This window comes from Myiozetetes cayanensis, unplaced genomic scaffold (assembly GCF_022539395.1).
Source record: "Myiozetetes cayanensis isolate MyiCay16 unplaced genomic scaffold, myiCay2020 scf10, whole genome shotgun sequence".
NCBI lineage: Eukaryota > Metazoa > Chordata > Aves > Passeriformes > Tyrannidae > Myiozetetes > Myiozetetes cayanensis.
In genome coordinates this window covers 27,544,136-27,567,986 of record NW_026086605.1, presented here as the reverse complement: position 1 = coordinate 27,567,986, position 23,851 = coordinate 27,544,136, and the positions used below count along the sequence as shown (strand labels likewise).

At 40.7% G+C, this 23,851-nt stretch overlaps 1 protein-coding gene across 1 annotated transcript in view; it reads left to right on the top strand.

Annotated features, from left to right (window-relative positions):
• The window catches only part of OGDHL (oxoglutarate dehydrogenase L), a 53,130-nt gene extending 30,513 nt beyond the window's left edge, over window positions 1-22,617 (top strand). The window contains exons 16-23 of the mRNA XM_050340043.1: window positions 1,658-1,785; window positions 10,177-10,355; window positions 13,993-14,064; window positions 15,355-15,480; window positions 16,091-16,163; window positions 18,271-18,434; window positions 19,003-19,157; window positions 19,934-22,617. Of these exons, the coding sequence (XP_050196000.1) occupies window positions 1,658-1,785; window positions 10,177-10,355; window positions 13,993-14,064; window positions 15,355-15,480; window positions 16,091-16,163; window positions 18,271-18,434; window positions 19,003-19,157; window positions 19,934-20,057 (1,021 nt within the window). The 3' untranslated portion in view covers window positions 20,058-22,617. The remainder of the gene's footprint in view (window positions 1-1,657; window positions 1,786-10,176; window positions 10,356-13,992; window positions 14,065-15,354; window positions 15,481-16,090; window positions 16,164-18,270; window positions 18,435-19,002; window positions 19,158-19,933) is intronic.
• Window positions 22,618-23,851: the final 1,234 nt, after the last annotated feature.

Here is a 23,851-nt window from a genome sequence, read left to right as displayed (position 1 = left end):
GGAATAGGTAGAAAAGTTAACTTGTGGTACAGACACATCTGAGACACACTGCAGTTTTCTGTAAAGCTGCTCTTTTTTAGCTGTATTTGAGTTGCTTTGTCATTTATAATAATAGTGAGCAAAGACATTTGCAAATGCTCGTGCATTTTCATTGGAAAAAAACACATTGCAAACTCGCAGCAAGTGTATTTCATTTTATGCTCTCTTTGTAATAACTCCCTTCTTCACTCCCAAAAGTCCTTGGAGTACATAATGTCTCAAATCTCCGAGAATAACTGAAGAGGGAGTATAGGCTAGAATTTGGGAAGAACTGAAGATACTGTGTTGCCATAGTGAAAACAACATGATAAGGTGCCTTCACTGTTTTGGAACTTGGGAAATGCTGTCTAGAAAATAGTCCTTTCTGTCAATATTCTGTGTGAGGGCTTGCTTTCCTCCTGTTTCAGTCCTCCACGCTGTCAATAGATAGAAGCTAGGTAAAGCTGCAGATAGAAGCACCTGGCCCCTTCTCATCTTGGAGGCACACTCTGGAGAAGGGAAGGAAAGGGGGAGAGAGAGAGACTTGAGTCTGTACTGGTTTGATGTCAGTAAACCTGACAATTGCACACATCTGACTTTTGTGTGTCTGAATGTGTCTGGCTGTCCATCTGTGCTCATCTTAATCACCTCTTGCTAGGTAAACACAAGACTGTGCTCAAGGAGCTTATCATCTGTCTAGGCCTTCTGTCTTTGGCTGAATGGCAAAAACCAAAATGTCAGTGGCAAAAATGGTTTCTGCCAAACAGCTACCTGGTGTGTGAATTTCCCCTTTCTATCTACTTCCCTAAATGTGCTGTTTTTCAAGGCTCTGGCCTTAAGTTGTTGACCTCTAAATAAATTTCAGAGCTCTTTTGCTGCTGTTCATTACAGCAAAGGGAGGTACAAAAAGATCCAGGCTTTAGTTCAGTGTTGGCAGCTATACAGCACATAGTATTGCTACCAGTACAATAGCTGTCCTTATGTTAGCAGTTGTAAAGATGGGCATATTGCTGTGATTCACTCAGTTAGTCTGCTCAGAGAGTTAATGGATTACAGTAATTACTTCAGTCATCTCTGTTTTGGTAGTATTCCTTGGTGCCCCATTCTAATGCTGATTAATGGTCTTCTAGAGAACTGTAAATGGTGCATGTGAGTGAAAATACTAGGAAAGAGGATACAACTTCTTCAAGTCTTGGTGCTGAGATTAGATTAGATTATGGTTTTTTTGCATAAAAGACAAACAGCAGTTGTTTTAAGGAAAAGGTGATTAGAATCTGTGAGGGAGGAAGAATGAAATGTTTTAAATAACAGTTTTTCTCCTCTGCATTTTTTTTTTACTTTAATCATTCTATTTTATAGCAACAATCTCCCCATCCTTTTGCCTTTCCCTCCTAGTTCTGCTAGTGATGAGGTAATTTTAGTTTCTCTGAGTGCTGGAGAACAAGCCTGGATAGTCAGTGAAAGTTCTTACAGTGCAGCATTTGTATTTAGATGTGATTGTATTTCACATGGTTTTGACCAAACCAGGGTGTTGTGTGTAGCAAAGACAACTGTGTTGCTTGCACGTGCATTTGGTGCTTTAGCTTTGAAAACAAGAGTTATGCTTGGTTAATCAATTTCCATGAACAACTCTTTGCAGCCACCGCCACCACGTGCTTCACGACCAAGAAGTTGACAAGAGAACGTGTGTTCCCATGAATCACCTGTGGGAGCAGCAGGCCCCCTACACCGTGTGCAACAGCTCCCTGTCCGAGTATGGGGTCTTAGGTATGTCTCTGGCAGATGTGCTTGTGTTTTAATAGCTCTGCTGCACAAGAAGCAGAGCTCAGCAAGGACAAGAATGTGAAAAAAGAGCTGTAAAATGGTCATATATGAGATAGGTATCAAAGCTCTTCCTCTCGGGTTCTGGCATCTCTTAAACAAGAATCCCCACATTTTACAGTTTTGGGATTCACTTGAAAGCATCCATCTGTTGTGGCTGATCTTGGCAGTGCTGGAACGTGCACCTGGTGCTTTCTCAAAAGGGGAGGAACTGACAAGAAAACCAGGGACAGTTTGTAATACAGATATAATAATCCATCCTGGCCGTATCTGAACTGCTATTCTGAATGTGCTGTTTCAAGAAAACAAATTCTTGTTAGTGATAGCATTAATCATAGTGAATTATTTTACCTTCAGCCACACAGAATGGATAACCTCTCTCTGACACGATGAGGGTGGCAAGAGGAATGTGGAGCATGAAACAAATACATCTAATAATTTATCAAAGTGTTGGAGATTCTATGGATAAATAATGAAATATTGTGTGAAGGAAAAAGATGGAACATTGTAGTACATAAAGATGGTAATAGATAGCTGCTTGCTTCAAAGTTCCAGAAATACTTAATTACTTAATAATTTTTACAATTCTACATATTACCTATTGCTAATAATATAAAAATTAAAGTGGTATAAAGCTGTATAGTTGGAGCATGGGCTGAAGAGCTGAGATTTTTTTTTTAGGTATGTTTGTTGGTTCTGTGGTAGAATGCTTGTGAACAGAATCACATTTTTGTACCCATAACATGTAAATGTGAACTCTCAGTAGGAAAGTGCAAGCGAGGATGTGTATAAGTGTGAGAAAAATAATTGACGTAGATAAAAAGGAAGAATTTCATTTCAGAGAATGATTGTTTCCAATTTCCTATTATTTCTCAGAGTGTATTCTGGGGTTTCTTAATTTGAGCCTGTTTACAGTGTTGCTGTGAATTTTATGGATGAGTCATAGGTTTCTGGCTTTGGGTTTTTTATATCCAAATGGAAGTGACAAATGTCTGGATATTTCTGTTGAAATCTGATTTTGTTCCAAAAATTACACCTCAGTAGGAAATTGATATGTTGATATTGAAGGGCAATTCTTATTGTCACAATTCTGTTCTTTAAAAAACTAATCAAGTGGGCTCTTTCTCTTTCTTGATCTCATCCTGCTCACTGTTGCCCCTTCCACCTTGCCCAACAAAAAATAGGTGAAAGTTGATTTAGTAACTTCCATTGAATACAAGCAGTAGGATAAAACAGGGATTTGTTCACACATTGAAAACACGAGTACCATTTCTGTGCAGTTCTGCTTCAGCAGATGGGATGACAGGTTCTTCAAAACAAATAATGTTGATATTTTTAATTGTCAAGAACTTTAAATCTGTTGAATCAGATGCAGTAAAGGAGATTAAGTTGATAGAAATAGTTGATAAGTGATGTGGCTCTTTTTGTGTATTTTTTTTTAAACTAAAAATACCATGTTTCTGTGTTGAAGTGGTTTTATAATGAAGTTTCCTTTCCCTTGCTAGGTTTTACATGCTGACCTTTTCCAACAAGGTTTACTCTGTGTGTTGTCCGCACAGAGAGACAGTGATAAGCAGCAGTGTGTGAACATGTCTCTTCTAGTCAAGCCTCTCAGTCAAAGAGGAGCTGTTAGAATTGATGCCTGTTTGGGTGTAGCACCACTGGGTCTCCTCTTTATACCTGGAAGAATTAGTGCGAGCTTGCAGTTCATGGAGTTGATTCTTCAGGAGAACCAACCCCCCCCCCAATGCTTTATTTTCTCTAACACTGTTTCTACTATATAATTCTGTTCAAAGGAACACCTTGGGATTAGTGCACTGAAGTATTTGGGGGGTGTGGGGTGTGTGGAAGAGTTGTGAGAGAATATAAAGAAAAAAAGAAAGGTGAGAATGTGTTAGGAATTTATTTTATGACTGTGTTAATATAGAGTACCTCAGATGTGTTTTGGGAATTCCTTTACTTTCTGTGAGGGAGAGCTAAGTAAACGTGGATTAAACAGCCCAGCATGATAAAACTACAGATTATTTCCTTGACAGGTATGTAAGCCAAGAGCTGGTATCTGTTCAGCTGGTATCTGTGAGCTTTGCACCAAGTTATAGTTGAGCTGTGTAGGAACACCTGGGATGTCACTGCTCCATTTAAATGATACTCTGACAAGATAGATTTCACTTAGAAATAAAACAAAGGCAGACTTATTGACTTGTAGTTCAGACAACTGCTTATGTTTTGTGTACAGGAAGCTGTGGAGTGTGTGTACCTGGGTCATTAAATCAGAGTATTTAACAACCTCTGATAATTTTGTTTGAAGTCCCATGTCTGCTATTTTTGGGTGTATCCGGATTATTATAATTTAGTTGTGCATCCACTCAGCTTGCTATAAATTTTCCCTTTTACTGAAACTGAATGTCTGGAAGTGTAAGTGATGGCCGAGTGAAGTCATTTAAGCAAATGAAGTGTGTCTGAGTATATTTGCTGATTAAGATGGAGGAGAAAACCAAAAGTAACTTAGAGACACTCCATGCTACCTCTTCAGCATTTTTTAAATTCTTGAAAGGATTTCCTGTCTTTCTTTACAGCCCTTGTGTACTGTTGATTCTCTATCCAGGAGGTATGATTCTTTCAGTCAGATTCAGCACTACCTCTGAGAGATCTTGGGCTGTAGCATCCTGTACTGGGAACTTCCAGGGAACGTCAAGCAAGACAGACTTGGAACTAGTGTGTGGTTCAGGAAATTCTTGAAACATGATACTTTTTGAAGGGGAAAAGTCAAGTGTAAAGCAAAAGGTGAAAGGAAGAGGACAGGTATCAGTGTAAAGTTTGGGCTTTTTTGCAGTATTCACCTAGGATGAAATATGTAGCATTACCTGCTCAGTCAGAACAGTGTATTTTTAAGGTTAGGAGTAGCAATACAATTACCTGTCAGAAATTGTGTTAGGAAGTAGGACAGACTGCAGTAATTAGTGGTGTCTGCATGGAGTTCTAAGAAGGCATCAGTCTTTCTGTTTAATAGAGTCAGCCACCAGATGGGTATTACCTTCACTCTCTCCTGGGCTGTGTTTGGGTTTGTGAAAGGATGCATGTAGTCTGTAGTCCCTGTGCTTAGAATTTCTGCTAACATAGCACAAATCTGTCCATGTAACTTTCCTCATTCTGGCATTAAATCCCTGCTCTGATAAGCCCTTTTAACCATTATTTAACATTCATGCCCTAAGCCACTTTGGAATCATATTGAATTAAGCTACAGCTGTAGCCTTACTTACATTTAATTGAGAAACTACAGTTCTTATGACAATTATGAAAAGTGCTGTGGGGAAAAACACAGCACAGTGTGCTGTGTAGGCTGCCACTTTGCTTGACAACACTTTTTTCTGTGCCAGAGTGATGAAAGAACAGTGAAGGAGCACAGCAGGAACTGGACTAATAGAAACAAGCATTTCTGCTAGGCCTGTCATCTGGGGACCCTAATGAACTCCAGCAATTAAAACATTAGTTTTGCAGCCTTAGTCAAGTGCTGTGTATCTTTCTTCCCTCTCTCTCCTCAGTTTAGAAGTTTACCGAAGTGCTGTGCTGGGTGCTGATTCCCTGTGCCCTGGTATGCTCTGAGCTCTGAGAGGCTGCTGGGTGCTTGTAGTTGGCTGATTGCTCTCTAACACCCTTTGGGTGTGCATATTCCTTATCTGTCATTCTTTGAAAGCTGTGTCTTGCTGCCTGGTTGCCTTGGCACTGGATTTCCTCACAGCTTAAATTTGTTCCCTGTTTTTCTAGCTGTATAGGAGTTACTCCCTTAAACTCACAAGATTTGCACAGCATTCTGCAAAAATGTTCAGTTCTTGTTTTTGCAGACACAAACAATAAAGTTTGCAAGTTGTCTGCTGCAGTTTTTTAAAAATTCTTTATTCTGGTCTGAGACTGAGCCCTCATGAGAGGCCTGGGTAGGAACGTCCTCCCCTGCGGTTCATGTCCCATCCCTAGAGCAGTGGAGACTTTCTGGCTCAGGTCGCCTTCCCTGACCTTGACTTTGGTGCCCCAAAGATTCCTTTTCAGGAGAAGCACCTCACTACTCCTGGGTTCACCTTGTATCTGTCTAGATGTCTTTCCACCAAAAATTTTTCTTAATTTAGCAGTTCAGATCTTGCTCTTTGAGCGATTTTCTCCACATGCAGGTAGGAGCAATAATTCTTGACAGACTCCCTAGTTTCTCAAGAATTAAATCTATTCTGCTACAGTCACTTTAGTTTTAATGTTAGGAATTTTCATTGTCATTTCCCTAGTGGAAAATTGAGTTCTGGTGTACAAAAGGTGTGTTTACCACATACACATGTACCGTGAAATTGGCAACATTAATTTCAAAATATTAATCAGAATGTATAGATTGCATTTGGATATATTTTCCCAGATATTTTTATGGCTATCAGAAAGCTTGCAAATGGTATCTGTCTTAAGATCACACCTTTGGATGCAGATTCACCTAGAACATTGTCACCTTGTGGAGACTAGCACAAAGTTGGCAACGAGACAGGACCTGAGAAATTATATTATTTTTTTGCATGTGAATTCTACAAGTGATCTTTGGTATATGGAGTAAAATCATGTGGGTGCTGTGACCAAATTTTAAGTGTGGACTGAGCTGCATACTCTTTGAAAAGCACTGTGTGATTACTGATACCTCTGAGTGGTCAAGACCTCAGTTTGTTCTTTTCTAAAAGCCAGATTACCCCACCCTTACAGAGAGCAGCATATGCACAAATAAGTCTTGAACATATTGCATATTTCCTCAACCATGTCACCCAATCAGTAGAAATGGTCTCTTCAAGCTTGTGTAAAATTAGAATGGGATTCAAGCCTATCTAGGGAAATCTATTTTTCAGATACCTTTGGGAACAACACGCATGGAAGGAGTTGTGTAAATTTTTCCACTGTTTTCATTGTTTTAAGGGCAACAGAATTACACAAATGAGGAGGCCAGATATTAAAAATATGTTCTGAAGGAAAGGCCGTTCAGGCAGTCAGGCCAAAGGCACGTCAGCAAAAGCCATCTTTGGTGGTAGTGACCTGTCATGGTGACTCACAGACAAAAGGCCTATCTGATTTAACAGTCTCCTTTTGGCCTCTAACTTGCTAGTTGCCTTTTGGTGGGATCATGAGCATCTGCTGAAGATGTGGATGGACTGTTCAGAGATCAGCAGTCCAAAAGCCAAGTGACTCAAAGATTTCTTGCCATGGAGGTTGTAAGCAAAAAGCTGGGTTGGAATCACAAAGGAGGAGGCTATGAAGACACTATAAAAACAGCCTGTAAAACTATTCTCTCTGTAAATAAACAATTCCACTGGAAGCTCTTGTTGCTTTTTTTGCTCATACAGTCAATTTGTCTTGCAGTTAATTTGTCCTGCAGTTGTCCCTCTACTGATGTTCCAGGCAAGTTTGTATACTGACACTGGCTGAAGAGTCTCTTCCCGGAGCAGAAGAGTGAAATCCTGTAGCAGTCCCAGTTTACCTGTACTCATAAAATTAACCTAAAGCAATTTCAGTTTCATGCATAGGTGATCTATGTCAAAACTCCATGACAAGTGTTGGAAGGATGTTCTTGAAGTTAGTGTTACAGAGGGACTTATTAAATAACATGACTAATCTTGTTTTTGTTGGGGATTTTCCTTGTGGAACTGGATAACTTGCTTTAAACTTTCTGTAACCATGTGTTTATTAGTTTTCAATTTCATAAGGAGGAAATGTGTGTCCTTCTCTCTCTCTTCCCTCAGTTTGGCAGTAAAACTTTCAGGGATGAACTACTTGTGTATGTTTGTGGCATCCATCACACAAAGACCTCAATCTTAGCTTAGCTCTCTGATAATGAAAACAAAAGTGAAAGCTGAACAAAACTAAAACATGATAAAGAAGGTTTGGACAGGTTTGATGTGATCCTCTGGTCTTGCTCCCTGAATCAATTCCTTTGCACTAACATTAAAGTGTACATATGCTGTGTGTGCCACATGTTGTTCTCATAATATTTAATTTTTTTAATACCTGGAATGACAGGCCATCTAAAAGGTATCTTAGGTATTTTTCTAATATTGCTTATATAATTTTTTTGGTATTACAGTTCCCTTTAAAGTAATTCTCTTATCCATTGAACTCCACAAAGGAGGCTCTCCTAGAGGGCCTGCAGCCTCCAGTCACCAGGGTATAAATCACAAATGATGAGTATCTGAGAGATGTCAGCTGTCACTTTATGGTCACCCTGTCACAGTAGCCTTCTGTGTGTGGAGATTGTCAAGATGCTAAACTTGTTTCTTTCAGCTAGCCTGAGTTTTTTTGAAGTTCATGAAACTTTTCTAATTGGCAGAGCTGTATAGTGGGTTTGATCAAGTCAGAAATTATGGTTCCAATGACTTTGGGATTTTTCATGGCTTTGCAACAGTTTACTGTAGTTTACTAAATACTGGTGGTCACAAAGTGGTATTGGGTTTTACTCATATAGAGTATTTAGGAGGCATATTAGGAACCTGACTTATGATTGTATTTCAGCTCATAGTCACTTTTGGGTCTAGGAAATATTATCCACAGCATATGGTTTACAAATTGCTGTTTTCATCCTGTATTCCTCAGAATGTCTATAACTGAAATAGACAAGAAACTCAAATTAATGCATAGAGTCAGATTCTACACCTATAGTATCTTTTAAAATAAAATTTTACACCAGCAAAGCTAGTTGCTCTGCTAGTGTAACCTTCAATGAGAGTCTTCCCATGTTGCAGTTCTGTATCTTAAAGCAGATCATTATATTCTGTGCAGAGGTTCAACATAAAATGTATTTATCAATCAAATGTTTGTTTTCTATGCGTATTGAATCAGTTTTGCCTCAGTCAGAGCCTCTACATCCAGAGCAGTGCTGTATAGCACTGCTTTCTACGGAGAGCACTTGAAAGCCTTTTCAATTTTAATCATTCCAAACTATAGGTGTAGAATTCGACTACAGGTATTCACTCAGCTCTCCAGGCTCTGCTATGTCTAAGTGTCAAAGGAAAATATGAACAGAGATCCAATATTTATTTTGATACTATTGGATATGTTTAGATGTTCACTATGGAACCTTACCTGTAAATGTGGTTATAAAACTGAGACAGGTACTCTGCACATGGCTAGGTTTTCCTGTTCTGACTTAACACCAAATTCTGCATTTTTTAAAAAGTTACACAGTAGAGGCCACATAGCACATGCAAACACCCTCATAGTTTTCTATCTTTTACCTTTGCAGAGCTGCTGGGAATCAATTGCCTGGTTTATGTTGCAGTACCAGTTTAGGTTTCTTTTTGCCAGTCATCTCTTCAGGTCCTGTTGTAGAACCAGGGCTTTACTGTACTTCAGCAGGTCTCTCAGGGAGAGCAATAATTTGTTTCTGCCTTTAAGAGGTAGAGCCTTCAGTTATTTTGGGGCCTTGACAAGTTTTTGGAGCAGACAAGAAGGTGAATGGCTTGCTTTGTGCTGGACACCTGAGCTCCTGCTGCAGTATGTTTGTCCTGCTGTGTTAACCTGACGTGGCTGAGTATGGGGAATGTGTGGCACTTCTGCTCTGTATGGGGCTGATGAATTTACAGTTCAAATGGTACAGATTTAGGGAAATTTCTGCACTTACCCGCTACCAAAACCGCCAGACAGTGGAGAGGGAGAAGGTCACATCTTTCTGTTTTCATAGCTTATGTAGTGATGATGTCTTCATGAAGAGCACTCCTCTGCCACTGAGGCAGAGACCCAAAGGGTCCTTAACTCTGCCAAAGAAGGGATTGTTTATCCAAGTCCCACATGTGTCTCTCATGCAGCTATTACGTTCAAGCTTTTTTGAAGATCTGAAGACTATGATCCTGTCTGTAGACTGAAAATTGATGCCACCAGTCATTTTGTTCAGCACTTGCAGATGAGAGAGGGGGAAAAATCCCCGATGTTGTTCAGGGCTGTGCAAGTATTAAAATTAGTAAGTAACTTTTTGAACTGGTAATGGGCTGTAAGTGGGTTTTTACAGGAAAAGATAATAGTGAGCTCTCAGGAAAACATTACACAAAAGTTGGAGCTGAGGGAGGGGTTTTAGTTGTTCATTTAAAACATTGTATGATATTGAAATATTTGAGGAATCGTTTGAAGGATTGGAGTCAGGATTGGAAAAATGTTATTTGCTGATTTTTGTGATGGAAATGGTAGTATTGAAAACAGCATTATTTATAACAGGGCTACAAAAATCCAGTTCACGCTCTTATTTTGGGTTTGGTTTTTATTTTTAATGAGAAATGAACCGAATTCTCAGCAAATCTGTTTACTTTCTAATTCTCCTGCTTGTCTGGTTCTCAGGCTTTGAACTTGGCTTCGCTATGGCGAGCCCCAACGCCCTGGTGTGCTGGGAGGCCCAGTTTGGTGACTTCCACAACACGGCGCAGTGTATAATAGACCAGTTCATCAGCTCCGGCCAGGCCAAGTGGGTCCGGCACAACGGCATCGTCCTGCTCCTGCCGCACGGAATGGAAGGAATGGTGAGGGCAGCTGGCTGGGAAATGCAGGAGGGAAGTGCTGGCTACAGTGCCTTCCTCTGCAGCTGTAAAAGCCAAAGGTGTCGTGGGGAGCCAGTGGTGAGAGAAACCCAGGGGAGGAAGGCGCTGTTTAGCATGTTGGACTGCCTCAGTGTTACAGAAAACAATGTGAATAGATTGATAGGCAAGAACAAAAAAACCCCGAGAAACATTTCTGAGCTTTTAGCTTTGTGTCCTCCTTATTGGCATGTACCACTTTTCCTGCAGTTTTTTTTATTTTTTATTTTTATTTCTCTTTCTGGGTACCTTTCCCTAAAATATTGGCTTCTTTCCCTAGAAAGCTGGATTCCTAGTGCACAATGTGAGTGTCTAGGAGTGCTCGCTTGATTTTATGTTGCATAAAGTATGTCTGTGTAAACTCTGCACTAAATTGTCTTGCAATGAAGTGACAGGAGACAACTTTAAAACTTCTTCAAAAATAATTGACCTTGATTAATTTTTGATGTAATAAGAAATCTCCCTCTTTCTGGAAAGGAAAATGTTCCACTAGCTGTTGACTCTCTTTTCTTTGGTGGCTGGAAGGAGGAACTAAACGGTGTCTTTGAGGGAGAGGGCAGGGGCATGCTCTGTATATAACGTTATATGAAGTTCATATCAGAAGTAGAATTGTTCTTCAAATCTTTTCAATTATTTTTAAAGGTTACATGAACATGATGTCAGGCAAGGTTAATTTTTTCCTTTTCAGATACATTAACCTTCATGAATTGATGCATGTATGTTTCTAGTTTCCTATTAAGAGAAGTATAGTATGTCCCACAGTGGCAATCTCCATCTGTATAAATGCTCTAGACCCTTTCACCACAAACTGCGTCATTTCCATTCTCACAAACAATATAGTTTATTTCCATTCAATTATAATCCTGCCCTGATATACTGGGGTGCATTCATATCCATGAATGTCTTTCCATATCCATTGTGCGTAAAGAATAAAGGGTCTGATGCTGTTCACAAGAGTTTTGATAAATTAATTTTTTTAACTGAATCCTGAGGGACAGCCTGAATGAGCCCTCAGCAGGAGGTGTGGTCCTCTGCAGGGAAGCATTCAGCTGAAGGGGCTGTTCTCTGCTACTTACAATACATTCAATCTTTCTTTTTGGCAGTGAAGATTTGCACAGGTCTTCTGAAACATGCTTGTTTTGCTACTAATGTCAGATGGTTTTGGAACATTTAAGGATCCCACCAGGTTTTTTAAATCCATTACCTTCCCAGAGGATCTTTGCATTACAGACGTGTTAGTCTGTACCTACAGTGTTGGGGACAAAATGATTTGGGGAAGGATTCGTAATGGGATATGGATCCCCTCACCTCTAGGTCACGCATTCACAGGCAAGTAGGCTGTGATTGAAAGACTCTGCAGCCTAATGGCTCCTTGGGGACTCATCTGAAAATAGCTAATGGATTCAGTGTAGGTCTCACTGGATAGGTGGTCACAGTAGAAATAAACCCTACCCCATCCCACACAGCAGTTGCTGGCAGTCTGATTGGTGGTGTCAGCAGGGAAATCGAAGATGGATGTGGACACTGAGGCTCTGGATTGAGGTTGTTGCTGGGGCAGTCTGTATGTGTATGTTAGGGAAGCCTCGCTGTCTCTCCTGTAATTATTTGCAGGTAACATCTCTGTTTCCAGTGTACTGAATGCAGTGTGCTTGTGGAGCACTGTGTTTGTCTATGTATAGGCTCTGCTTAGTGCAGGATTTGATTTACAGCAAGCAGGTGTGTAGAGCAGAGGTATTGCAATATACTGGACCATTACTGACTGTGCATCACAGTTCTGTGCACCTTTGCTCCTTGCTCCCAAGTCCTTACCCATCTGTGACCAGGTTATTTGGCACCTCAAAAGTGGAGGCACACTTCAAAAGAGTGGTGACACGAGGCACAGTTCTTGGCTGTTTGTGTTACTCATTTGTTGCCAGCAGAATGTTTTTTCCTTTGAATTCCCTTAGTCCATGGAGTAGAGTGAATCACAGAGTCATAGAATGGTTTGGACTGGAAGGGATCATGAAGACCATCTAGTTCCAACCCCCTCATCACGGCTAGGGAATGTTCTACTAGACCAGGTTGCTCAGAGCCCCATCAAGGCCCAACCTGGCCTTGAACACTTCCAGGGATGGGGCCTCTCTGGGTAACCTGTGCCGGTGCCTCACCACCGTCACAGCTAATAATGTCTTCCTCATGTCAAATCTGAACCTGCCTTCTTTCAGCTTAAAGCCATTCTCCCTGGTCCTGTCAATTCCACATCTTTGTAAATAGTCCCTCTCCAGCTTTTCTTGCAGGCCCCCTTTAGGTACTGGAAGGTGCTGTAAGGTCTCCCTGAGGTCATGTCTTCCCCAGGCTGAACTATCCCAACTCTCTCAGCCTGTCTTCATATGAGAGGTGTTCCAGCTCTCTAATCTTTGTGGCCCTCCCGTGGACTCTGGAATCCTACACTTGGAATTAGGGAGAATGATGTGTTGAATCAAGATGTCAATGACTGATTTTGGAGATCATCTGTTAAGGTTTCAACAGAAGAAGTTATGATGAGAGACTACCATATAAAGAAAAAATCTCTTTACGAATATCAGGAACTGAGGAGCCATGGGGAGAGTTGAGAGGTGTAATAGTTTATGTCTTTGGGTTAAAATACTTCACAGCTGTCTCCAAAATGAAAGTCCTTCCTAATAGTAACTGTCACTTGAACAAACAAAGGCTGTCAGCATTAGCAATATATAAAAACACTTCTTTTTTATTTTTTTCTTCCTATACTCTTCACAACCTTGTCTCATCCTTTATAAACAAGGACATATAGACAGGAAGATAACAGATTCTGTGACACTCCTTATTCCTGATATTGTCTGTGGTCAGCATGCATGTTTTGCTAATGTAAAATGGATATACAATGTTGGTGCACTTCAAGAAACTACCTTGGGTACTCCTGGTGAGAGAGCAGATGTGAGTGTTCAGTAATGACAGAACACAAAATACCTCTTGAGGAAGCAGATATTAATCATAGGTTAGTTTGGCAGATAGTGTGTCCATGTATTTTGATCCATTTTAGCTGAAGCATCCATCCAGGTAATTGGTCCTGTGCTGAACAGTGAGCAGTGGTAGGAGACAGATCCTGTGTCTGCTTTTGTTGCTGATAAAGCAAAGGTAGTCAGCAGTTAACTTTGTGTTTGCTCCTGTTCAGCATGCAAGAAGTGTGAGCCACTGCAGTACACTGAGCCACCTGGAGTTTCTCTTCCTGACATTCCTCCTGCTCCTTTCTGACCTGCATAAGTAAGGTCATTCTTGTGCCCACATGGACCTACTGCCTTTTCACTGGTCTTCACTGTGCAGCTGTATTGAGGCTAGAAATTACTTGAACCTAGTAAAAGCATTGGAAATACATGTGAAACCTAATATCCCATGAAAAGAGTTAATAGAAGACAAGGAATTCCCATCCTGTGGTGCGTCCTCACTTCTCACTGCTGCTGGGGGCAGGTGTGCAAGATGGTGCAGAGCTGCCAGGGTGACAGGAGGTATTTATGCAGTGCATGATCTAGACTGATGTCTAACTGCTATTCTGGCTCTTTAACGTTGTTTTAAATTATACCTTTACCAGGGTCCAGAGCATTCATCAGCCAGGCCTGAGAGGTTTCTGCAGATGAGCAATGATGATTCTGACGCCTATCCAGTAAGTAGTTTTGTCAAAGGCCACGTCCTTTTTTTTTTTTCCTTCACATCTCAGAGATATTTCTTGTAGGAAGCATCCTTTTAGCTGGGTATAGCAGGTTAAGATTTAGCTTGGTGTAACATTAACTTGATCCCAGTAGAAGTAATGGAAGTGTGCAGTATTGCTGCTTCATTGCAAAGCTGAGGTCACATACAATTAATCTCTGGCAGCATGATCTTTTTATGGCTGTTCCTCAGGGCCAGTGATTCTGCTTGTTTATATTGCTGTGTGTACTGCAAATAGGTGCCTCTAGCCAATTTCTAAAGAAGGCCAAGTGAGACTACTCCTTGCTTTTTGCAGAGGAGCAAAATTGTACTGCTAGGAGCATGAAAATAAGCAATTTATAATTGTGATTCATCAAAGACTTTCATAGGTTGATCATTCATTTCTACAGAGGATGTACATTGCTCCACAGGATGCTGGGCATCCACTTTCCCGCTGCAGGTTTGCTAATAGACATTGCCATGCATTTGTTGAAAAGCTTTAAAGAAAAAAAAAAAAAAAAAAAAGGCAAAATAAAATGGATATTTCAGTTTTGTTCTTGACTTTGTTACCCTTCGGGCAATGATAGTTCCAAAGCCATGTTCCTCCTCAACTAAAAGGTGTTTTTGTTACCTTACTCTCAGCAGATAAAGACCTGTTTGAGTGATTATACTTAATGAGCAAGTTATAAGTTTTATCATAGAAGGTAGGAGCTCAAGTCACAGACTGAGAAATTCGGTTAAATTCTGTACCAATCTGTGAAGAGGTTATTGTGTCTGTACATAAGCTTACCTAATATATACATATGTAGCTATGGATAAAAAAACCCCTATATTCATAAAGTATATAAACATTTATATTAATGTAATAAAATAAGAGGATGGAACACCTACCAAAAAAAGGAGAGAGTGCAAGTTAACTCTACACTCACAAATTCAATTATAGCTTAACATTCTTTCAAAGAGATTTTATGTCTTTCACCTGCTGAAGTCCAAGTCCTCCTCAATCTTCACTCCTGGACTTCCCAGTTTATTTAAATTAATGGAAGCTTCTTGTGTTTATCTGCATAAATTTTTAGGAAGAAGTAGAAATGGAAGCAAATGATTTGTAGGGATGCTTCCCTAGCTAATAAAACATTCTCAGCAGAGAGCTGCTAATTAACTTTTTTTGAGGAAGGGAGTTGCTGAGAGGCAGAAATAGAAGGATGGCTTTCAAGCCTTTTTTCTGATCTTTTCCACATTTTTCTAATGCCTTGAATGTCTCTCTCAGGAGTTCAGTGAGCAGTTTGAAGTTTCCCAGCTGTATGAATGCAACTGGATTGTGGTGAATTGTTCAACTCCAGCCAACTACTTTCATGTCCTCCGAAGACAGATCTTGCTGCCGTTCAGAAAGCCGGTAAAGTTACTGTAATGAACTTGATTTTTTTAGAGATATTAACCCTCACATAAAGAGAAGTCTTCTTTGCATATGACATGCTGCTTGAAAGGATAAGAATCATTGGAGAAAAATCTTAACTGAACATATGTTGAAGTTACCATTTTGATGGGAAGAAACTCAGCTCTTACTTACTATGATTCTAAAACCTGATTTTTAGCTTTGCTATCTGGCTATGAAGATCTTCAGATGAGCTTGTCAAGGTACTACTAATGTAGCTAACAGGTTGCATAAATATCATCTGCTTGTCTAATTGCTGGAACTTCAGAAACCTAAGATACAACCGTTGAATGTTTTATTGATTCATAGCCTGTGGTTTGATTTGCTGTCAGAAAGAAGCACAAGCAATGAGTTTGAGGACCTTCAAAAGGAGTAGACTATCCAAATTTTTTGAGTAATTTTGAAACTTCCATGGCTTTCAAAACAGGAAAAATACTGTGTTTGCTGTTCACATTAATTTATTCCATAGCATATACAGTTTGTGGGGTTTGGATCAACAGTGTTGCAAATGTTGCATGTAATAATGTATATAAAGCAGCTCCTGAGTGCTGGCAAAATTTCTGTCTTACAGTTGATTGTTTTGACACCCAAGTCACTGCTGAGGCATCCAGAAGCTAAATCCAGTTTTGATGAAATGGTGACTGGTAGGTGACCTTAAAGTATTATGGACAAATAATTAGCTATACCAAGTTGCATGTCAGACTGTGGAGATGAGAATCTGCTTTGGAGAGTTTGCCTTTTCTTTTGCCATCATTTCTGTGAAGCTGTCATGGTGAGATCTAGCATGGACTTTTACTGAAAAATCTGCTTTCAAGTGTAGAATCTCAACTTTTAACAGGTTTATCTTGTAAGCAGCCATTAATCTTAAAGTAGTGAAAAGTGCATTCCTATCTCTGCAGGGATGTTCCCCTCAATAGGCTGTTATGTCTCCACTCTTTTTCTCTTCATGTAAAAACTTAATTGTTCTCTTCACTGCCCATGGCCCCGACCCCAAGATGTGAATGGCATAGTTTCTAATTACACTGTGCCCATTTGTAAGAGTAAAGAGCCCAGTTCCTCTTACAATACTCGGTTTTGGGGCTGCAGTGTCCTGCCAGTGATCCAAAGTGAGAGGAGTTCAGAGCTGCAGGCTACCACCCCAGCTGTTGCTGGCAGGCCATCAGCACCAAGAGATATGTAGTGACTGCAGAGGGAATACCAAAAACTTCAGTGATTTTTTTTTTCCTGCCTTGCACTGGTTTTAGGCCATGTTGGAATGGCGTGAGGAAATGCAGTGACCTGTAATGAGTGGGTGACTAAAGTGATCGTTCAGAATGACAAAGTGTGCATGAGGTGTGCTGGGCTGTCTCCAGTTACACTGAGTGTCTTAACTGGTATCAGAAGAGAAAAACTGCTCAGTTTTTTAAGATCACATTACGGTGTGTAAACGTGCTTAAATATTGCATTATCTCCTTTTTGTATGCGAGTAAAGTTTGATTCTCAAGCAAAGGCATTTGCTGTTTTTACTGCTGTTTAAAAGCTTTGTAAAACAGGCCAGAATAGAAATTCTGTAGAGTTTGATTTGTCAATATGCCTTGGGAGTCCCCTCTACCTCAGGCTAACCCTCAGTAGTGGCCAAATTCTTAATTAACATTGACTTCTGACTTGCTTGTTTCTGCTGAAGAGGACAGCAAGGTAGCAAAGTATTGCTGACTCTCAGCTAACTCTTTTTGCTCTGCTTTTAATGGAAAAATGAGGAGAACAAGAATTACTCCAGCTGACCCAATCAGCACAGTCTTTTTTAATGATGAATTCTGCTGTTCAGTGGGACACAATAATTCTGACATAAATCAGTTCCTCTTTCATATGTTTGTGCTGTTACTTTTCTTCCCCCAAGATAAATGGTTCAAACAGGAGCTTATTCTCCTGGTGAGTGGGTGTGATGATTCAGACTAGGAGGTCGTGCCGCTGTCTGCTGCCCCGCAGTTGGTTACTGTGGAAATAGTTCTAATCATTCATATAAGAGAGCAAAGAAAAGGATCTTTTAGACCATCAAGTCCCTCTTCCAGTTTCGTGTATCCCAAGCAGATTGTATTCCTGGGAGTTGATGTCACAGGGGAAAAGATCTCCAGCAGTGAGGATACGCATCTGGAGTTGTACTTAAACATTATCACTTATTCTCAAGTTCTCAACCACATGTCTCAGTTCTATGCTAATTGTTACTTTGGATAATGCCATTTTAGCTCTCAAACAGAGGTTTAAATAAACATATGGCAGTAGTGTGCATACTTGTGTAAATATTTCTGCAGTTGTCAGATTTAGTTGCATTATGGATAAGGGTGAGGGTTTTTTATATAAGAATATTCTGAAATTTTGTAGAGCTATATTAATGTTACACAGTTGAAATCATCTTGGAAAGAAGAAACAGTATTTCAGGTAATTCTCAGGAAAAAAAAAAGAGCTGGAAGCAAAGGTGAGCTATCCAGCCAATTTAAAAGTAAAGGTGTAATGCAGAACACAAAGCTAAAAGATAATCCACTGTTAACATGTTTCTGTCTTTAAGTGTCAAAGACTAGATTACTGACAATGTTCTAACTTCTTGAAACTGAACTGCTGAAAGTCACTTCAGCGGAGTTACTGGTCTGAAAAGCAGGAATAGAGAGGCAGGAGACTCCTGTGATCTGTAACCTGCTTCTTGCTCAGTAAAGGTGGGCTGCTTTATTGAAATGTCAGTTCCACTGAGAGCATATTTCTAATTTGTGTTCCAAATAGGTACCACTTTCCAGCGTGTGATTCCTGAGAACGGGCCGGCAGCTCAGGCGCCTCATGAGGTCAAGCGAGTCATTTTCTGCACTGGAAAGGTGTACTATGATCTCGTGAAAGAGAGGAAGAATCAAGACCTGGAGAAACAAGTAGCTATAACCAGACTTGAACAGGTGAGCTCCCTGATCCTCAGAAGACAGAGTCCTTGGGGAGACTTCCAGCAAGGGGTTCCTGTGCTTTTCAGTAGGCACCACTTGCTAGAATGGATGGCAATAGAATTTTTGCAGCATTTGGCATCTTACAAGACATATTTTTAATCCTCTGTGGCCTTTTGAAGAAGGAACACATCAATAGTATGCTGGACGATGAGATCCAGAAAGCTTGCTGACTTTTCCAGAACAAAGTAACAAAGTGAAGGTTACAATATGATGGCACCTTAAATTTGTATATGCTGTCTGTTAACTTTAAATGTTGTGAATAGTACACTTTGAAGTGTTTTGTCATTCACTAATTAAGGATGTCACAGCTGCTTCAGCAAAAAAGCTGTAGAGGGTGCAGGTGATCTGGACTGTGACCTACTTCTGTTCGTACTAGTACAGCTATAAAATATGTGTTTATTTATTTCTGAACATTAAATCAATTAGAGAAACATGAGTCACTTTCCATGAAAAAGTAATGACTCACCATGGGCTTTAAACCACGTAAGAGAAAGCTTTGCCAGTTGTTACCCTCTCTTTCCAGATCTCACCATTCCCCTTTGACTTACTGAAAGAAGAACTTGAGAAGTATCCAAGTGCTGATCTAGTTTGGTGTCAGGAGGAGCACAAAAACAGTGGATATTATGATTATGTCAAACCTCGTTTCCGCACTATTGTGAACCACACTCGACCTATCTGGTAGGAGACTTTAAAACAATTGCTCTGTCTCCTGAGCTGATTTGTTTGCTTTTAAATGTGTTTGAGATTATTTTCAAGTTTCGTGTGTTTGGGAGTTTTTTCCTTTTAAATTTGTTTTTTGACTTGAGGGTGGTATTAATGGGTAAATTAGGTTCTTTACAAAACAAAACCTCTGAGTCTGGGTCTTTGGTGGAAGAGGGAAAAAGTCTATACTCCTGTTTCTCAAGTACAACATGCATATCTTGCTCCTTCTTGTAGTTCTAAAAGAAAACCAGTAGCAAGTAGCTCTGTATTTATTGCCTCTTAGCACAGCACTTAGTTCTCTTGGATTTTTCTCTCTTATTGTCTAAGATTCTGTCTTTTAAGAATTTCCAAATGTTAGGTTTCTGGAGGAAACAGCTGTTGTAAGAGCTCACTCCAGGTACCTTTGCATTATTTTAGATGATTGACTCTCGGATCTGCCCGTGCAGCTGTCAGAGGAATGAGAATCTTCATTGCCAAAAGCAAATTATCTAATTATGAGGCAGTGTAGCTGGCTGCCCTGGGAGGGATGGGGGAGAAGACACAGCTTTATAATGATGGGAGGGGAGAAGAGGGGGAAGCTGACCAAAAAGTATAATTTGGTACAACCTAGATTGATTTTTATTTAAGAAAGATTGATGACTAAATGTCCAAGCTGACTTGAATGCATTAAACAGCATATTCTCATGCTTGTTATTGTCAAAATAGTCTCTCTTCTCACCTCGTTTGTTTGCCCAATTCTTTTTGTCACTCAGGTATGTTGGCCGAGAGCCTGCTGCTGCAGCTGCCACAGGCAACAAGAACACGCATCTGGTGTCACTCAGGAGATTCTTGGATACAGCTTTCAACCTGGAGGCCTTTGAGGGAAAGACATTCTAACTGCAGGGCACTGACCCTTCTCTGGCTGGTAGTCTCTCAAAACACTGCATCCAAAAGAAAACAAAAGTGGGGAAAACACTGGACATTATGTATCTTTGCTTTACCAAATAAAAGGATCCAGCAGCTGACTTCATTAATATGTAACTTGCTTCCCAGTTAGTAAGGAAAAAATAATTCCAACTTGCCTTCCATCATTTTTTGCCACTTGTCTGTTTAGATTGGGACCTCTTTGACACAAGAAGTGTCTCCTATCCCAGGATGCAAGGCCTAGCTCGGTAAGGCTTGTATCACAGTCTGTGGGCACTGTCTAATTACTGTAATTAAGTAGAGCAGGCGTGGACAGCACGATAGTTACGCACACAAGAGACTTTTTTTTTACAAGGAAAGTAAGTGGCAGCTATTTCTGTTTATATATTGGAGAAGAGTAACGGAACCAAAAAACAGAGATGACTTTGGCAGAGAAATGTACCGGCTGTGGTTGTTGCAAGGAGATGGTGAAGTAACCTGAGGATGTGAGGAGCCGGCTGAAAATAGGGGTCAGGTTACAAAGTGTTAGACTGGGTGGTAACAGAAGGGCTGTGGACCACTCACCTTTAAGGTCAAGGAGCCTGATGAAGGCAGACATAAAAGGGACCAAGAAAAGGTTTGTTTGGGGGCAACTGAGGAGGAAAGAAGGGTGGACAAGACCACAGCTGACAGAGAAGTGGGTCATCAGCAGGAGAATTCAGCATCAAATGACTTCAGAAGAGGTGACAGCACCAATTGCTTCCATTCCCTGTGCTGCCTGCTTTGATGCTGTGTGTTATTAGGGAACTGTGGGATCCTGTAAACATTCTTATTTTGGATGAGCACGTACTACTTTCCCCTCACCATGCTGTTAGGATCTGCTTCTCTTTGACCTGGTACCATCCTTTAAAAGATTGTGTTTGGATGAAAAATCTGTGTTTGTGCAACAAGCAATGGATTCTCTGTTTTGTCCAGTGCTGTTTCCTGCCTCACATCTCCTTGCTGATACTAATTCAACTCTGAAGTGGCTGTTCCTGATTTACCCTTTTTTTTTATGTTAAGAGGAAGGTGGGCAAGCAACTGTTGCTGATTTACCAAAGGCACATGCTGTGGTTTTGTACAAGTAGGGATTGATTTCTTTGGTCCCTTGTGTTTATTTGTCAATCGGGATATTAATTGCCATGTACTTTCAGTATGGACTTTAAAGTGAACCACCTCAGGAGCTGGCTCTGTGTCAGGTGGCTGAGGTACAGCAGGTGCTGAAGGGAGAGAGCAGCAGGGGCTGTTTCTTTTCCCAGGACATAATGCTTGGCTTCCTGGGAGGCACTGCTTGTGCTTCCTCCACAGTGCTGGAAGGCAGGTGAGCCCTGTTTGCTCTCCCCTCCTGATATCACAACTAGTACTGTCAGAAGTCATGTTCCCTCTGGCCCAGGAGAACTTGGCTCTGGGTGGACCTTGTGACTGCAGGTTTCTGCAGCACCAACCTGTGCAGTGGCAGGAGACTCCTTCCCTTCTTCCTGCTGGCTGGCAGAGAGAACAGCGGGATGAGCAGGTCAGTGGTGTGGGAGGGTGCAGAGGAATGGCCACGCCTGTGCTGGGGCTGTAACCAGCTGCACAAGGGTTATCCTGGGTCTGCTGAGCAGCCCCTTGGATACGGCACAGCAAGGGACTGGAAAACAGATGAGACTTCCCCCCCATCTCCACTTCCCTGCCCTGAAGCTCCTGGGAGACACTTTTGCTCTTGGCAGTAGGTTCAGCCCTGCTGCTGCTGTATTGGCTGTGACACAGCGGAGCACGACAGTTTTTGCCTGATTCAAGGAGCTGGGTGGTGCTGGAAAGCTTCTTCTCTCATCAAAATAAACAGTATTAAAAACTTTCAACTGTGATCAGGTACTACTTACCCAAGCAGGTTACCAAAAAGGGATGTGTGCCTTCTGCTGTCCCTTTGTTTGGCCTGGGTACAACAGAACAGTGAAAAAACGATCCTGTCAGAGCATAAAATCAGCGTTGCAAGGGACTTACCACGGGATTCAGAACTCAACTTAGTCTCATGTTAGTGAAACTCGGTAGCACCCTTTTAAATCAGGCTGGTTGCCTTGGGCCTTTTCTCTCACCGAAGCATTAAAGCTAATTCAGTCTTTTGAAACCTAATGAACTCGGAAAGTACTGCAGTTGACAGCCACAAATATTGTCTCCTGTCCCTTTGTATAGCTCAAAACATTAAGCTGATAGGCAGTAACCATCGCCCAAAGTATTTTAATGCTTTTATGAATGCTTGTTTCTGTAGCAAGAATTGAGTGCAGCTAAATATTTCTGGCACTGTTTGTTGTATTCTCAGTTTGCATAAGGCAGGTCAGTGCTGCATGGAGTCTGATAAATGCACTTATGCCACAGCACATGCAGAGGTAGAAAACAAATTTGACATAGAAATATAAATGGTAAATGACAGCTTTCCATTTTCATTGTGTATCATAGATTGTGGCATAATAGCTGCATAAAAGTTCCATCAAAGAATGTAAAAAGCCCAATAAAATAAAAATACGTATGAAGAAAATTCTCTGTTATGGCTGGTATTTTTGACAGTTTCTCTTTTGAGTGCTGGCATTAGCATCCCATTTGTAAGACTTCTAGGGCAGGTCATTTTTCTGTTCTCTGTTTATTTACTAAATAATGGCTTATTTAAATACAGAAGAATTGAGGGAGGCAGCATTTGGACTAGAAAAAGATAATTATTCAAAACCATTGGGTTGAAATTGGTAATACAATTGAGGTTATATTAGAATATTTTGTTCTATTATATTCCAATTTTTTTAATTAATAAGTGGATACATTTTTATTTCAATTAGAGTTTTTTAAATACTGAAACTAGACTGGAATTAACTTCTCTAAATTCTAAACACTGAAATTAATTTCATATGTTGGCTCTTCAGCTTTCAGCTGTTAAACAATTGAAAGTCTACCAGAGAATTAAAAATTGCTAAATGCATAGTTTATATCTGTGGCACTTCAATGAGGCCCCTTAATTAAGAAACTTACAGAGAGTTCTCAAATAGGTGCACATGAAATAGGTGCACTATCAACAATGGATGCAAGTTTCTGCAATGGTAGCTTCGCACCAGGTTAAGAATATTTCTGTGATCTCACAGAAAACAAATACTTTGTTAGAACTAGCTGACAAGTTAAATACCTTCTACAGCAATTGACTCATCTTGGGAGAGTGTTTGAAGAGGACTGAACTATTACATAGGCCTCTCCTGCAAAAAAGTCAGCACTGAAATTCAAATGGCAGCTTTGTGACTTGGAAGAAGCAGCAAATGTGAGAGTCCATTGCCTTCATCGCATTTGTGGGTGACGCACCAGGCCATCCATGCCCACAGCAGCAAGAGACTCGTGAAGACAAACAGCTCCTGTCACAGGATTGTTTTTCCTTCCTAGCAGCGACCTGATGAGCTGTGCGAACAGCAGGGGGGTGCTTGGTGGAAACCTTTGCTCTGCCTGCACTGCAGTCGGAGTCAGTGTCCCAGAGCAGAGGAGTAATCTGTTCTCTGGAACAGAGAGAGTTCTGCTCCTTCCAGGAGGTGAAAATTAACATATGAGACTAGACAAAAAACAGGAATGTGTGTGCACTGTTTGAGCTGAGTAGATGAAAGCTTGCGTTGTTTTTTTGTTTGTTTGTTTTAAGAACCCCTTGCTAGACTCTCTGGCTGCTGTTTCAGGAGCTCTGGGTAGCTCTTACCTTGGTGCACAACCAGCAGATGTGCTGCCTCTGATGCAGAGCTGGGAATAGC